This window comes from Phalacrocorax carbo, chromosome 6, assembly GCF_963921805.1.
Source record: "Phalacrocorax carbo chromosome 6, bPhaCar2.1, whole genome shotgun sequence".
In the NCBI taxonomy this organism is placed as follows: Eukaryota; Metazoa; Chordata; class Aves; order Suliformes; family Phalacrocoracidae; genus Phalacrocorax; species Phalacrocorax carbo.
Window position 1 is genome coordinate 15,378,345 of NC_087518.1, and position 17,856 is coordinate 15,396,200.

General features: G+C 35.0%; 1 protein-coding gene across 2 annotated transcripts in view; it reads left to right on the forward strand.

Moving 5' to 3' along the window:
- ERC2 (ELKS/RAB6-interacting/CAST family member 2) overlaps positions 1-17,856 on the forward strand; it is a 535,854-nt gene that overhangs the window by 108,036 nt on the left and 409,962 nt on the right. For both annotated transcript variants that reach the window (XM_064453879.1, XM_064453878.1), the window contains exon 4: positions 17,715-17,789. In XM_064453879.1, coding sequence (XP_064309949.1) covers positions 17,715-17,789 — 75 coding nt within the window. The remainder of the gene's footprint in view (positions 1-17,714; positions 17,790-17,856) is intronic.

The window sequence follows — 17,856 nt, forward strand, 5'->3', positions numbered from 1 at the left end:
AGTAGTGCTTTCTGGTGAAGGAAAACCCTTTGAATGATGCTGTTCTTGTTACGATTTTACTTAACAAAGTCTTGAAAAAATTTAATTTCATAACTTAGAAGGTTCAAGACTCTCTGTTTTCATGTAATATTACCAGTGCAGTGGTCTGAGAAGTAGAAGAGGGATGTACTTCTTCCAGATCTTGCTTGGCTTCTTTGAATAGGTTGTGCTGGTATTTCACGATATTTGGCATTTAATAGGATATGATCTTAAATTTCTTTATGGTTGGTCTTGCAGGACACTGAGTAAAATTTAATAAATTAATTTTAGAAAATAAAGACAGCACAAGGTGTGTTCTGGGCCTGGACATTTGAAGCCCAGTGAGCTTCATATGTATTCATGTGAAAGTACAGCATTAGCGCTCAGATAACATACATATCTCCTATAATCTGCCAAAACAGAAGGGACAGTTGTCTTTGTTATAGCTTAGCATACCACTAGATTTTTAGTCCACAAAGCTCTACTAAAATTGTAAATGCTTTTTACATAGCAGCTCAGGACTTTCCAGAATTACTGGAGTGAAAACTCACTAGGTTTCCAACAGCTTGACAGAAGTTCTGCATCCATGGGAATATCATATTTCCCAGAGGAATATTTGAATGTTGGATTAGCAATAATTCATTTTTTTTAGTGTGCTAATGTTTTCCTAATGATACAGTAAATTCAGTCCCTAAGAAAATGAGAAAGAGTAATATTTATGTAGAAAGGGACTTCTTTTCGGTGATACTTAAAATTAAAGTGACTGCCCTTTATCTAACCTGAGTCATCGTCCACTATAAAATTCTGATGCCTTTCTGGAAGACAGGAACGCGCAAGCTTCCAAAAAGTGAACAGCATTTGCATTTTCTTCTAAAATGTAGAAAAGTGTTATTGTGAGTGATGATACATTAAAGAATCTTGGAGCAAGGACTGAAATTAAGTCACCTTGCTAGCTGTGGAGGCTTGTACATCTTCCGTGTACTCCAGTGAATCTGGACTTATTTCTGCTCAAAGAAGAGCTTTCAACGGAAGAAGTGTAATATGCTACCCATCACTCTAGGGTGCTTCCAGAAGGGAAACATGATTTTCAGTCTTAGTGGAGGTAATCAGTATATGTGTTTTTCAGTTGCTCAAGAATGGAAGGAATGGGCATAATGCACTCTGAACTTCCTTATTAAACTGAGTCCAAAGAGGAATACAACAAACATTCTTTAGTTCAGATAGATCTTAATTTTGAGAAAGACGCATCGTATCTTGGTGCTGACAGTATTAGAGGCATTTGTGAGCCCATGTAGAAAGGGAGTGATAGACATCTGCAGTACCCTCTTCTGTTGCAAGGAATTTTTTCATTGAAATGTTTCGGTTCTAAGTAGCTATATTTATAAATTACAACTAAACTTCATAAAGTCTTATCTTTATAAATATCCCATCTTCCAGCCATGAGATCAGTTGGTTCAGACCCGAATATCTCTGATTCTGAAGGGTCACAGGACTTTGAATAGTAAGAGAAGCCGGTGACATTATTTGGATAAGTTGTGTTATCTAGAAAATAATTTGCCTACTCTTTCCATTTACTGCTGCTGTATATGAGTTCTTCCTCTGTTGTTTAGTCCTTACACTGGGGCACTGTCTCTTCTTGCTCAAGCTTGAAAGTTCTGGTCTGCTGTCACCTCAATCCATATTTAATAAGCTTACAGAGCTAATCTAATATTAGAAGTACAGAGCCTGCTTTTTCTTCAGCTAGTATCTGTAGATAAAGTAAACTTTTAAAATTTAGATGGGTAAAGGTAAATAATGATTAACAACCAAATATGGATATAAACATCTATATTTAGATGTTGGTAATTGAGCATAACCATGCTGATGCTTGCTTAAACAGTGTGCCTAGAACATTTTGTGTGCAACTGTTGGAAATATATATAACTAAGTATCAGAAAAACCTACATCAAGAGTAAGGCTGGCAAATGAGTAATTTAAGGTAAAAATCATTCAGATGAATTGTAATTTTTTTTTTTTAAGGAAAGCGCTTAAACCCACAAGAAATTCAGAGGCAATACATAAGAGAACTCCAATGTGTTAAACCTTAACTTTAATTATAACTTATGAAGTATCGTTTATTGTAAATAAATCATTACAAACTAATTGTTACCTATCAGATAAGCTACGGTAATTGAGAGAATTTCCAAGAACTGATTTTGAAAGCTATTCTGTTGTAAAAGAAATTTTGTAGCATTGATACTGCTCAAAAAATAAGAGATAAAGATATTGAGATTCAGGACTTCTTCCTTGAGATAGGAAAGGGAGTCAACATGTTAAGTAAAATTTTGAACTACGTTCAGTTCTATTTTCTTAGCAAAAAAAACCCCCTCATTAACTTGATCATTTCTCATTTTGTGAAACAGTCATTGATTAATTAAAAAGAACCCCATAAACTGGGATTTATTCTGTATGTAGGGATTGTTCTGTATGTATACATCTGCAGATGGGGAGAACATCAGGGTGTAGCAGAAGAACTAAAGGGGGGCCTTCAAGGTGTCCCACTTCTTCCGGTGAACACAGGGTACGGGTCATGACCGCACCACAGAAGTCCTACAAGCCGTTCTGTGGTAAGTTTGCTATAGTGAATGAATTATTTGTCAGTTACACTCGTATTTATGTTTGTGATCACAGAACTAATGATTTGTGCATGTATCTTGGAATATTTTTTTCCTAATTTTTCAATTAAATTTACTTTATCATTATATTTCAATTTCTTTGTTTATATTTTGTTTTAAGGGGTTGAATAATGATGTGAGCTACAAATCAATTTAGGGTTCTTTTTTTCCTTTTCCTGTCTTGCAGATACTTATCATCTGGTAGGAAAAGCATTGCATAAGAGAAGGGTCAGAAAAAGAAATTGATGATCCCAGCTTGAAAGACTAAATTGAGGCAGGTAACGATGCAGTTCCTTGGCTCGTAATTCTTCCCATTTGATATGAGGACTATATAGTTAGCTGTGTCTTAGAATGATGCATGGTATACATTAATGAAGCAAAGTACAGAATCACAATCCTTTTAACTAATTGCTTTGTAAAAAAAAATTAAAGCACCATTGTACCATTCTTTCTCTTAGATCACCCCTGTGATGAGATCATCCAGTGTAGCACCGTTTTCCTCCTAGAAAATGTGGACAATAGGAGGATCAGAAGAAGCCTGCGAAAAAAGGATTGTTGCACTCATTTTTTTCTTTAGAAATATTTCCTCATGTTGTAAACTGTTCTAAAGAAAATGCTATCATCCAAAGATGAAAAGCTTACAATAAAATTATATAAAATGTAGTTATTTTTAAGTATTTTTTTAATTACAAATGCAAAGAAGCTTTGGCGTTAAGTTTTTCATAAAATGATAGTACACTTCCTGTGTACTGTGTTTACATGGAGGACTTGAACAACGAAAGAGACAAGTGTACATATGAGATCTAACTTACAAAGATGCTTTATTGTTGGTATGTTTGCTACTAAATGAAAATATTATATCCATTTCATTTTTATTCCCTGTAAGTATAGTGAAGCTAATGTAAGATACCTCGTAGTACCTTTTTCTATTCTATTATGTGTAGCAGACTTGAGTAGGATTTAATCTGCAATGACTTTGCTGCAGAATGATGTCACTTGACTTATGCTGTCACTTGAATTATGCTGATGTAAATAAGGAAAGAGTAAAACTATTGGTTCACAGAGACCTACTGACTGCTGAAGTTCAGCCTTGAAATTCAGTCTTGTGAGTAATGGCACACAGCAATATCCAAATAGAAAATGAATAATGTATGTAAAGGGAGCTTTTAGCATGCTGAGATGCTGACTATGGACCTGTTACTGAAGAGATTTCTGTTAGGCAGGAATTGATGCCAAGGATTTTTGACGTTTGTGGGATAAGTCCATCAATTGGCAGGATATGTGAAGAAGTGATTGTGGAAATGGAGGTTATGTGGTAAGACAGAAGGGCCTAGAAAATCTACTAGGCTCTACTGGAAGAGTCCACAGAGAGCTGTAAATAACTAGATAGTATTTAACCAAGAAGCAATGGAATAAGTAAACTACAAAATAAATTGTTTCTGTAATATGTCAACAGAGTTCTGTAGTTGGCAAGTTTCCACCAGGTAACTTTTTATACTCTTTAGGTTTCAGTTTTCACTCTACACAGTTTCTCTCTTCATTGTACAGTTAGCCTACCTCTTGTAGTTTTTAACCCTTAATCCATTTAGAACTCAGTGTTTTTGAATTAACTTGTGCCAGAATGTCTTTATGTACAAGCTTTGCTATCTGATGTTCGCAGAGCTTGGGTAATAGTTGTTAACAGTCTACTGCTGTATTTAAATTAAGGAAAATCTATTAATTCATAGTTGCTAGGTAACTAGATTTTTTTTTCATTTAGCGACAGTATTTTACATTCTGTATTCATTGAGAGCTTCTAAATGCAGAGTAAGCAGCTAATTAAAAGTGTGGAACATATATGAATGGCATTTATGCCTAGACTGAAGATCTGGCATGTTCAATCAGTAGTATGCACTTAAGCCAGTGACAGAAATATAAGAATCAGGCTCCCTAGTGATTTACAGAATGCCCAGACCAAATACCCCACAGGGAAGTTTGGGAAGGCATAGAAAGTCAACTACCATGTTTGAAAGAATTCTTAGGACTGACCTTATCTAAGCCCATAAAAACTTATGTAATAGATATGAAATAAATGTGAAATTCAACATCTCAGGCAGCATTAAGATAAAGAAGAGTTGTAAGAAATGAACTCAAGAGAATGGACTAAATCAGATTGCAATGTAGTGAGGTAGTATGAACTACCTCATACCTGTACCTGTAGTGAAGGCAGTATGAAAAATAAACAAATAGTCAGTGTGGGTTATGGAATCCCCAAAGGGAAGTGTCATCATTAACAGATGCTTAACTCCTAACAGAGAAGTATCAGAATAAAAATGGATAGATTGAAGGATGGATAAAGCATAAATATATTCAAGCAAGGAGTGATACCCTATTGCAGCCTCAGAGCATAGAAGTTTTCTGTTAACATGATAATTGATGAGTTAATACTGTTAAAGTTTATGTTCCAATAACTGGTCTTAAGACTAAATGATGAAATAAAATTATTTCATCCCCTAAAATATAGCAGTCTATATAGTGGAGACTTGGCAACAAGTAATGTAAAGCAAATGTTGAGTGAAATTTTACTCCGTGTTGTAGTTTTCACTTGTTTAGCACCTTTTGCTCAGCTATTTCAAAGAGCTCTACAAATACATTAATGTGTCAGTGAGATGTATTATATTTTGAAACTGATTTGTAAATAAAAGGAAGAAAAGGGTGGTTCTCCTTAATTTTCTGTGCTGTCACACAGACAATAGGTTTGTTGTTTTCTATTCTGAGTTGTAGATTGTAGAATATTGTAATATTATAAATAATGCACTTGGTATATGCTTATCTACAATTTTTTATTATGCTAATTTTATCAACAATATAGACTCTGAAGTGTTAATGCATTTATTATGTGATAATTGAATAGGGATCAGGAATTCATGACTTTTGCTGTTCTTGTTGTGGCTAGGGATCAGCAACAGATTGTGTTTTCCAAATATAATTGCTCTTTTTAAGTCAAACTATGCAAATGCAAATCTCCATAGTAACACTGCAGATTCTTCTGCCAACCTGTGCTATTGCAAATTTGCTTGTCGATCTGAAGTTGTTTCTCAGTTGTATGAATACAGTCTTTGTCACATAGTTAGAATATAGAAATAAGATCAACAATTTTATTGGCCGTTTTGCATGTAGTAGCATGTTTGTATATCCTTTCTCATTTACATTGAAGGTATTTTATGTGTTTGTCTCATTTGTGGGGGGTAAAAAGTGTTCTGAAGGGGAATTTTAGCTAGTAGTTGTACTACATAGCCTATGTTTAAGAAAAACATATTTGAGAAACAGCTTATTGACTGAGGCAACTTTAACATGATTCTTTTAGTATATTGAGAATTCTGTTTCTATTCTACAAATCACCGTTCACTGATGAGATAATTAGCATTTAGCTATCATGGGAATTACTAGCAAAATGACCTGTGCTAACTGACTCAAAATGGCATAAATATAATTGCTCCAGCTCAGAAATATTTTCATAAATAATAAGTTAGAATTGTTTATGCAACTTGTGTAAGTAAATAACCTGAATCTGCTATCATGTGACGGTATATATCGCTATTAATACCATGATTCTGTGGTTAAGATAGATTTGAATATTGGCCAGTAATCCTAAAATGGCTCGCTTACTTTTTCAGTTAGAATGAATCTCAGTTTTGTGATGAGGGGAAGCCATCTAAGGCATCCTTTTCAATGTCAAAGAGACCTTTAGAATTGTTTCCTGCTGCTGTCTGTAGCCATGGTTGAGAACAAGAAGTGGAACAAAATAGATGTTGCAGAGTGATTAGTGTGGCACAGCTTAGCCTCCCATGGTGCCAGACTTCCCTGACTCCACTGGTAAGCAGCACAGTGTATCCACTATGCTGCTCAGAAGCTACTAACCTGAAGAGAAGCACTGTGTATGCTTTCCCAATCTCAGAAGGAGGTAGCGCTGTGGATTCTAAAAACTCTGGGTCCTGATTATTGCTGGCACAGAAGTTGTTCCTAATGCACTATCTAGAAGTTGACTTTCACTGTCTGATAAAGAAACAGTTAATGAGTGGGACTTAGGGGGCTGTGCAATCATTAGACTGGGCAGATGATGTAGCTCCATATGAAACATTGAATGTGCATTCTGAGCTACCTTCAAACAATAAAATGAGTTCACACCATAAAATGAGAAGTATAATAAGATAATGCATGACCAAAATGCTGTTGGCGTGGCTTAGGGACAGGATGTACCTGCTTATATATGGGAAATGTCTGTATTTTTACTCATGAAATGGGTGTGTATTTGGTCATATGATTTGTGATGGATGGGCTGCAAGATTTTTTGGAAAATGGTAGCAGTGTGCAGGCTGGCATAATTGTCCAGTAGGCAGAAAGGAAGAGGCTGTGGGCTGAATAAATTGTTCTGGTTTCTTACATACTGTGGGAAGTTAACGCCTTTTGATGATTAAAAATGCTCATTTTGTGGAATAACAACTGATATTCTGATACTGATATCTATACTTAAGATAATGTGAAACTTCTTCAGGTTTATAAAGACCCATGTAGATGTCTATTCAATAATGCCACCAATCAATGTGTGCAAATCTTGCAAGGAGGAAGGTGTGTACTATTGGTGCGTAATAAACTGTGCAGAAAATTTCAGGTTACTAAACCATGTTGTAGCTGGATCTAGTCAATGTTACATATGACTTGATATTCAGAAAGCATTTTTGTCTTGAGTTATAGGTAGATATTATTGAACTGGACTGGAAGTCCAAAGTCAAAAAGTCTAAGTTGAGACTTTTAATGTCTATAACCCATCTGCTTTCTATATATTCTTCAGTTCATCTGTGGGACAGATCTCATGAATATGCATATGCAGTTAACTGATGAGCAGAACAAATCTATAAGGAACAGGCCATTTAATAAGATATAGGTAGTACATCTTCTAGTTTTCTGAAGTTTGTTGTATTTGACAAGCCATCTTCATTTCTTCATTTGTTTTCAACAGTTTTTATAAATTGTAGGTTTTAATTTATTTTTTTTTAATTAGGTTATGAAGCTTTTAGTAGAAACAGTTGCTGGAACATACCTTGGAAGGAAATTAAACCTGACCTTTGGTTGACCTGATAGAAAATGACTGTTATCTTGTTTGCAGTTACACAGTTATAGCTTGCTGTTTGTGATGTGAAAATATCTTTGTGTATGCTATCCTTCTCTGTACAGGACCACAAAATGGCAGAAGTCGGTGTAAGGGGCTGAATTGCTGCAGAAACTATGATTAAGACTTTACCGGTGTGTATGTGTAATTGTTACATTTTTCCACTACTTTGCGTTTACAAAGGGTCATTGCATTATAAGAAGGATCAACAGCAAAGCTTATCATACTCTTCTCATTTCCACAGACATCATTTTGAGAAAGTTATTCAACAAAGCATTATTTCACTGTGTTCTGATAATATTTTGGCTTAAATTTCTTTGAATGTAAATGGCAGTGCTGTTCTTGCAATCATTTTGACATCTTCATGATACAGTCTTTCACAGCAGAATCATTTACATTTTACTCTGTTTAAGGCTATACTGTGTTTGAAAAGTATACTTATACTTTCAGACTAATCAATTTCTGGTCTGAATCTGTTAAAGCTAATTGCATATTAGTAAACTACATTGTTGTAATTCTTTACTTTGTAACCAAATACTTTGCATATTAGGAAGTTGGATATATAAGCATAAAACGTTGCAGTAGCAAGAGTAATAAAACATACTAGCTTTTGCAAATCGTGTTCCCAAATTATTTTTTTAAGGTGGATGTAGGAAGATATATAGTTTTAATGGACACAAGGGTTTAATTAAACCAGAGAACACCATTTAAAATTTCAGTTTATGTACTGCAGAAGATACCCAGAACTTTTTAGGAAATGCCTGAACCAGAGCCCAAAAGGGTTGATGGCTTCTTGTCTAAACATAAAATATTTGTCTTGTACTGGGTAAGTTAAGTTCTAATTGCAATATACAAGCAATAGTAGGTGGCTTAAACTGCGCTAGGGACTCAGTGTCTTTTGATGTGTTCCTGAGCTAGAGTTTGTGAAAGCAGATAAAGACCGTTAAAAATGAAAATGTTACTAAGGTATGAAGGAAAAAAGGTAATGGATGTGTTTAGATGTATCAGTATTGGGACCCCATTGTGAATCATGAATTACACAAACCTAACTGAAGTTCGTCTATTCACTCTAGCTTATTCAAGTAATGGGCAGACCAGGCAGTTGCCTTGATGGTAATCTGCCTGCCCTTGTCTATGCTGAGAAACTGAACCACCTGCTCTAAACCAGAAAGGCTTCAAGTCTCCCCAGCTTGAGTAGGGAAAGGTTCAGAACGTTGAGTGGCTCCCTCCCTGTGACAATGACAATGATTCTGCCTCAGTCCCTCCTTGAAACTCTAAAAGGAGCATTTCCTTTGCTTGTTCAGCTCCATTTTACTCCCCAAAGCATGAGATGAATGGGAAGGTGAATGGGACTTTCCAAGTGAAAGGAGAAACCGTAAGGAAGAGAAAGCTGCTGCTTCTAGGGTGTGAACTGAGGCCTCTGCAGTACCTCCAGGCTACATGTGAGCATCACATTGTCCTGTGTGCCACATAAAAGAGAAAATGACATTGTCTGAAGAAGTATGGCCTGGGGAATAGCAAAACACAGCAATAAACCTCTGTCCTTGCCTGTTACTCTCTTTAAGTTCCTTTCTTCTACCTAAAGATCCCCCGAAACAAGTGTCTCTGAGAAGCCTTGAGCTGACTCTGACATTATTTTGAAACAAAGATGACATTAAATGTTTAAAATAGCAGTAATTCAAGTTTTTGAGTCTGAAATTAGAGACATAGAAATTGGATAATATATAGCATGTAATTTTTTTTCTCTACATTAACTTTTATTTTTTGAAACTATACCTGTTGTCTTCAACCCATCTGGGACAAATCTGGCTCCAAAAGTTACCAAAACAAAACAAACCCCATACTTACACTGAGGTAAGTTTAGTGCCTAAAAATGTAAAAAAAAATTGAAAACATTAGATAACTCTGGTTTATCATTGCTAGCACTTCTGTTTGTAACATAGTGAGATTTCTTTTTTAATACATATGGTAATCTTTTCTGTACAGAATTTGGTATCCTACATCATCATGTAGTTTTCCTTAATTTGTCTGTTTTCCACTTTTACCCTGTTTACATCATCACGTGGATTCCTAAAGTTCTGAAAATTCTCCTTTATGGTCTGATTTTAATCACAACAGATAATACCAGTAATTTCAGTGGAGATTCTTTTGATTTACATCTTTACAGAAAACTAAACCTTTAGATATTTATGATATCTATGCATTCAACATTTATTTTAAGTACTGACGCACAGCAAAGGTGTTGTAATCTGTACCTTAGCCCCTGGGCTAGAGATATTAATATTCAGCATATAGTTACACAAAATATGTAGTCTCTAAACTGTGTAAAGAAGTGGTGTCTTGCTGCTTATATTACCCTGAAGTAAGGAAAAGGAATAAAACAAAGACCTTTTTTTTCTTTAAAAACCCCAAAACCTGGAAGGGAAAGTGGCATTGTTTTGAAGAGGCAATATAAATACTTTTAACTCTGTAATAATTTTAATGCAGATAAGGATCTGTAGCATCTTTTATGCAGTGAGAAAACCCCGTTTTTTCTCATCATATTTTCAGTTCAGGGGTGTTATTTTCTTCTGCTGAAAAGGGAGAACTGAAAGAGGAAACTTGAACAGATGGATTCAAGTTACCGAGCAACACTTTGTTTCCTAGGCAATGAAAAAAGAAACAGAGCAGGTGCTAAGTGGATTTTCTTCTTTTTTTCTCTTTTTAAAAATTTTTTAATTATCATGAGCTGACGTATGAAATTCAGTTTAACAGGCTCTTGACAGGCTTCATAGAATGATAAATACTTAGCTGGATAATAACTACTTGTGCAGGTTCTTTAGTCTGTGACTTGAATGGTTCTTTTCTGTAGTTAGAGTAGCACACAGTATAGGTGGCAAGCGACACATCACAACTAGTTTTTGTAGGTAACACTGGTGGTGTGTTTGATTCATTCTGCATATTCACTGATACACAATCAACTCTATTTTACAATATTCTGATTTAAATGTATTCCTGTAACGATGCATGCATGCTCTTCTGCAGAATATAAGTTTCAGAGTGAAATGAGTGTTCTGTGTTCTCAAATGTTTAGACATTACCCCCTACTTCTACCCTGCTGAGAAAGACTGGCTTGGTTGGCTCAAAGATCTCAACTGATAGGTAGATCTGCATTGAATTGGTGGGTTTGGTTTTGTTTCTGGCAGACCCAAAAATGTTTTTTTTTTTTTAAAAAAGGTCAGCGCAAAATAATATTTTCTCTCTTTTTTTTTTTTTTTGGGGGTGGTGTGTGTGTATGTGGTGAATTTTTTTGGCAAGCATAACACTTAGGTTAAACATCATGATAAAGTTGCGTTCTAATTGTTTGTTTTGAAAAATATCAAAGGCAATGGAAAATAAAGGCTATTTTTTCCCAAATATCTCATTTAACACTTCAAAAATTTTTTACTCCTTTAGACTTCTAAAGGTTTTTAAAGATAGTTTAATAAAATGGAAATATATTTGTTTGTGTTGCTAACAAGTTTTTTCTTAAAAAGACCCAAACAAAGCACCCCCACAAAACAAACCAACCAACCCACCCAACCCCCAAACTTTTCATACGAAAGGTTTTTAATCTCTTTTCCAGAATTAGGTTAGTGCTTTCATGTCTCTGTCGGTCATAAATTTGCATAACCTAGCAGCTATATAGAATTTCTACTAATCACTGATCCTTATTACTAGTGTCATACATAGAAATGTGTACACATACTTATTTTAAAATAGTATTATACTGCACATTCAAATTATTTGTAACGGGAAAAGCTAATAAAATAATATTAATGTTTATAGGAAAGATTATTTTAAAAACCCAACTTCTTTGGATATAGAATATAATGCTTACGCAATTCTTTTGTGTGTTAATTTGATCCAGCAAGCCAACACTTTTACCTGAACATATATTAACTACTTGGGAATGTAAGGATGAAATTTGCCTGAATATCTCGGGGAGATAATTTTTTTGAGGGCCTTGACATTCTGTTACATGACAATGTGATTATTGTAGTCTTTATAATTATGTTAATAAAATAATATCTAATTTTGTCTAATTATATCTAATATCTCCAAGCCCTTCTCTATAGGGCTGCTCGCAATCCATTCATCCATCACCCAATCTATAGTGATACTCATGATTTCCCTAACCCAGGCGCAGGACCTTGCACTTGGCCTTGTCAATCTTCATGAGGTTCACAAGGGCCCACTCCTCCAGCCTGTCCAGGTCCTTGCAGATGGCATCCGTTCCCTCAAGCCTATAAACTGCACCACTCAGCTTGGGGTCATCTGCAAGATTGCTGAGGGTACACTCAGTCCCACTGTCTGTCATCGATTAAGATTATTTAATAGTATTGGTCCCAGTACAGACCCCTGAGGGACACCACAAATATCACCACAAAACTTTGTTAGTGTTTTTAAAAAAATTGCTATACTAAAGAGAGAGTAATTTTGGTAAGAGAAAAAAAAAGATTAATGATATTGGGCAAAAAAGGAAATGATCCTCTAGACATTTTGTTCCTTTTACAATGAAAAGAAATAAATTTTGAAGAATTCTGGTGAAAGTAGAGTTTCAGTAGCTCCTTTCAGGAAACATTGTATGTGCTTCAGTTAGAAACTAAATTGTCCCACATGCATTTTGAGCTCCATACACAAATCGCCTTTTCACTTTAAACTTTTTTAATGTTGTCTCTTGCCAGAGGACACTCTTCCAGTATGACAACACATGTGGCTGCTTAAGGTGTTTTTGACATACAAGTCAAAGAAAAGCTGAGTTTCTTAATGCTCATATTATTTTTCCTTAGAGTCTGTCTTAAGGGATATTGGTAAAATATATCATAAGCCCTTCTTTTATGCATGAATTCAGGAATAAATGGAAGTATGATCATTGTAAAGAAGTATTTTGGCTAGTGATTCAATGCAGTGGTTTTATTCTGGTGTAGGAACTCCTCCTTCCTCCCTCCTACCCGTCTTCACACAGTCAAGTTTTCTAATGTAGGCCAGGAGTGGTGTCAGAATCGTTGTTCAAGAGTAATACTGAGGCCAGTGAGATTATTGCTAGACTTCTTTGCAGTGCTGGACTATTGACTTTTGTTTTATAGTTTGTTGGCGGTGCCTAATTAATGCAATTTATTCCTATATTTTTCTGTATTAATCAAAACTCATATTCTACCTGTTTGAAAATGCTAAATGGAGAGAGAATTAGGCATGCATCTGAATATTTTGCTTAACTCGGAGAACTTAATAAACTTAAGTACATCTAGTTTACAAAGAAACTCTTTCTTTAGTACAGAAGTCCTATAGCTATCAGATATTTGTATTTTCCTGTAATTTTTCATTTCATATGCTTGTATCCACATATTCATTTCTTCAAACTATAAAATTTGTTGGGATTTGACAAAATTTCTTTAACAGGTTCTCACAGAGTTCAAATACCTGTGGTAGTGGGTTTTGAAAAGATGACCAATGGCCATGGGATTTTTGGAATCCTTCCTAATAATAGGGGTTTTTTTCCCTACACACTGGAGCCAGACGTGGAAATTTTCAGTGTTGTGAGTTTATGGTTTCCAGAAAGAGAAAGAGTTTGATCAGGTTTTCTTAAATATACTTTCATCTAAATTACTATAATACCATTTTGGCTGGGGGTAGATGCAAAGGATTACAAAACAGGAAAAAGAAGATAAGCTTATGTTAAGAATAAATTAGTTCCTATATGTTAAATTTTTGTAGTATTCTGGTTAAATAGAATTTGATCAGTCTTTCTAATGATATTTTTGGCTGAAGAAACACTACTGTTTAGACACTTTAGGTAAGTGGCTGTGCTTTTACTTAAATTAAATAATTGATCAAAATATTAATATACTGCTGACTTAAATTTTAAAGTTCAGACAAGCTGATGATATAGAAGCAATACCAAGGCTTTATTTTCCAGAAGAATGGAAGCAGTCTGCTTTAAAGTGTTTGAGAGAACTAGCAGCTCCTATACTATTGCCTGCTGTGATTTACAGATTTGTACATTTTACCTAGGAATACAAGAAACTAAATTTACTGACACAATGGTTTCTCATACCTGTTTTTACGCTGCCCTAGGTATAGTTACTGCCATCTTTAATCATCTGTCTTCCTTCTTCCAATGGTTATTTGATTCTGATGTCTTTGTTCCTATTATGTCTTTATTTTTTATAAATCTTGAATTTTGTGTTAATTTTTTAAAATCTTCTGGTTTACTATTTCATTTTCCTTCTGTTCTTTAATCAGTAGAAGCTTTCCAGTTGAAATGCAGGCACTCATTGATGGTTTCATGATATAACCTATAAATTGCCTATTTTTCTGAAAAAGTCCTCTTTCTAGCACTTTGTGTCATGCTATTTTAGGCAGTTTTATGTAAATAAAGGTAAAACCTTGAACTGCATGAATGGCATTGATGTAGTCTTTTATTTAAGAGTTTCAGCTCAATCTCATCTAACCAGAACCCATAGTCACTGATGTCTTAGGAACATTAATAAAATACATCAGAAACAGAATAAAAGGAGAACCAGTTTGCAGCACCCTGGCTTTCCTGCAGCCAAGTGATGAAGTGTCTTATAAAAAAGCTGGGATAAAAAGGCAGTTTTGTTTCGGTTTTAATTATTACTATGTTCAGACTATGCTTTGTAGTATGGGTTTTGAGTACTGGTCAATAATGATAAAATCTTGCAAGGTCCTTTTATTGATTTCTGGACAAAAGAACAGGACTCCTCTTCCACCATTATTTTAGGAAGTATACAATATACACTGTCTCCTCTTGGGACTTTTGATCTTTAAATTAGTGGTAGAATTGTGTGCTGAAGTTACTTTTGAGGCCAACAAAAGATGCTAATCATAATATCTCAGAAACATGTGGAAGGAGAAAGCAATGGCCAGCTTTGGTTTAAGACTCACTTTGGTCTAAAAGTAAAGAATATTAGAGTAAATTGAATGTGAAGAAAAAGATCTCATTACTTGCCAATTTTATGTGGGTGTGTTAATCACCTTGACAACTAAGCATCATCATGAAATTCCCGGTGTGGGCATCTGATTATGCAGAATTATAATCAATTTGTATGTGCAAAGTGATTACTCAGAACTATTACCAATTGCAGTGACACACATGTCATATAGGGGATATAATGATAGTGTAATTTCATAAAATACACCTCTGAGGGATTATTAATATAGACCTTGATGGTTGCAGAAATGATGGCACGGGTGCTTTATTGTGGGTATAAGTATCAAGATTTCCATTCAATACAGTTCAGGTTAAAATAAACTATCCCTGATGTTGTTTTTGTGGGGTGTTTTTTTTTTTTTAAAGGGTTTTATTAGGCTCCTTGGTCTTTTTATTAAAAGAAATTAAAAAGACAAAGCAGCATCATTCCAAAAATGATGTAATGGATTTAAATCTGATTTTCTTAGGCTATAAGGACTTCATGAAATGTTCAGAATATCTGTTGGTTAGATGTTCAGGCAAATTTGGAACCCTCCAGATGACCTCAGATAGTAAAACAATCAGTGTAATGTATTATGCACATAAAGTGGTAGTATCTTTGAATAAGTACCCAAAAGTACATCCCTGAATCAGGTACCCCAAAAGAAAAAATCCATACATAAACCAACATAAATTCAAGAACTGACCCTTGAGGGAGTCTCCAAACATTTGAATCTGATTGGAAGAAAACCCCCACAAAATAATAAAGTGGGAGTAATTTTCTGATCTTCTCCAGAATCCTAAAGTCTGCTTCATTTTACCATCAGGGATGGAGAAGAAAAGCTTTTAAGTCAGCCAGCATCAGATTGATTCATAAAGCAAACAGGAAAAGTATTATGAGGCAAGGCTTCATGCTATGATAGACATCTAGGAATACTCATCTTTGGCAGACTATTCATCTTTGGCTAAGGGGGTGGAAACTCTGGTTTGTCTCCCCGGGTAATGTGTGGAATCCTGTTTATACTCCAACCCAGTTTATGTGGCCTTGGGGAGCAAAGTCTGGTCTTAGAATTATCTGTAATTTTTGCTGATCAGATAGTGGTATGACTGGCCAACTGTTTTTCCATGTGTTTTGTGGGAGAACTATATGACAAATCTATGACATACTCTTATTTTTTAAAACATTTGTGTAGTGAAGATACTTGTTTCATCTGAGACAAACAGCTGGTGGTGATTGAGAGATTCCCTGTATAGGTGATTTGCAAAGGTTTCTTTCTTTTTATAATGTGGAGAACTATTTGTAAATAAAAAAACATAAAGAAAAAAGGACCATTCAGATATACTTTTTCATAAATCCCCAGTGCAAAATTAAAAATTCACTGTTGTCATATGCTAGAGGTAGTTTAAACATACATATGTGTATCTGCAATATCTTTAATGTAATAAAAAAGCATGCAGACCTATTCAACTTTACGTATGCAGTCAAACACGTGCACATAATCTGACTCTTGCAAGTAGTGCTGTGGTTTATCAAGATATCAATAGGCTATTTCAGGTCAAAATCTAATTTAATAGTTTGTCTAACTTATGATTTGTGCATCCCTTCTATTGGAAACAGCAGAGTGAGCAATATAGAATAGGCAAGACAGAGCATATCCTATTCTTGCCTCTTCCTTATATTGCCAGGGTTCCTAAGAGCTTCAGTCATTGACTAAAGTATCATTGTTAGCTATGGTACAAATAGGGAATGAAAAACTGCCCATGCCATGGACATTTGCGGGCTAGAATCATGATGCATTATAGGTTTTGTTATACTACTACACCACCCCACCACCCCCCCAGCCCCCGCATTTATGAAGATGAGGTGGGAGAGGCATAATTTGGAAGACACAATAGCTCTGGTTCTGGACACAATAGCTCTGGTTCTGGGGTCAGCTAATATCTTTGTAGTGAAGGAACCTAGTTTCTCAGCCTACCAGGCATAAATGTTTTTTTCAGGGTTGTAAAGTTAGTTCAAATGTGTATGTGGAGCACTGGGGTAGAAAGAACAGGGAGAGAAAGACTTCGGCCATGGCAGTCCTGCCCTTTAGAGGGACAAGAAAGGACGAGAAACAGGACTATATCTGTCCTGTTCCAGTTTTGTTTAGTAATAAAATGTTCAGTTTGTGGGGGGGGTATAAGCATCACCAAATTCTTAAATGATGATGTTTCATTACAGCTTTACATTGTTCTATGTAGATAAGTGAGATTTTTATCAAGATATCTTATACCAAGATACAACTCCTGCGTTTTATAAGGTACCAACTGCCGCACAACTTTGTCTTCTTTTTTAATAAAGACCAGTAGACATCAATTCTGCTAACTGTATGTCTTAACTAATGCAATCTATTTTTCTTTTACCTGTGGATTAAGGTGCATAAAAAATAGTACGAAAAATGTAGAAACTGAAATGTAATTGCTACTGTAGAGAGTGCTGCATCAACCCACTATATAATTATTATCCTTAAAATGTCAAATTTAAATATAATATCTTTAAATTGCTTATTTCAGATGTTAGAGGAAAACCTAAGAAGAAACTACAGTAAAAGGTTTTAAATTACTTAACAGTGTTTGAATTAGGAACACAACTGAATTAAGTTTTGATGTTTAGGCAGAAACAGCAGCATTGTGTTTGGACTAAGAAATTGCTTTCTTTGTCATCGTTGACATTAATTATTGATAGGGGTTTCAGAAATAGCGCATGTGCTGTCAGAGTTGACTGTAATATAAGATAGGGACTGCAGTGATGCTAGAGAGATTATAGAGAGGGAAGCACCTGTAGCATTTGGAGTTACATGCTTCTAATCATCAGTCTTTTATTTAATTGTAATAAATTCATATGAGCAATTAAAATAATGGAAAAATGAGTCGTCAGGCTTATTTCTATCGTGTCCCTCCACAGGAGTTACATAGAAGAACACAACTTCAGCCTGAGCCAGCAAAGACGAAAGCTCTTCAAACAGTTATTGAAATGAAGGTATGGTCTTTGCATGTTTTCCCATACAGTATCTTTATAGCATGAACTCATGTACTGTATCTGGCTG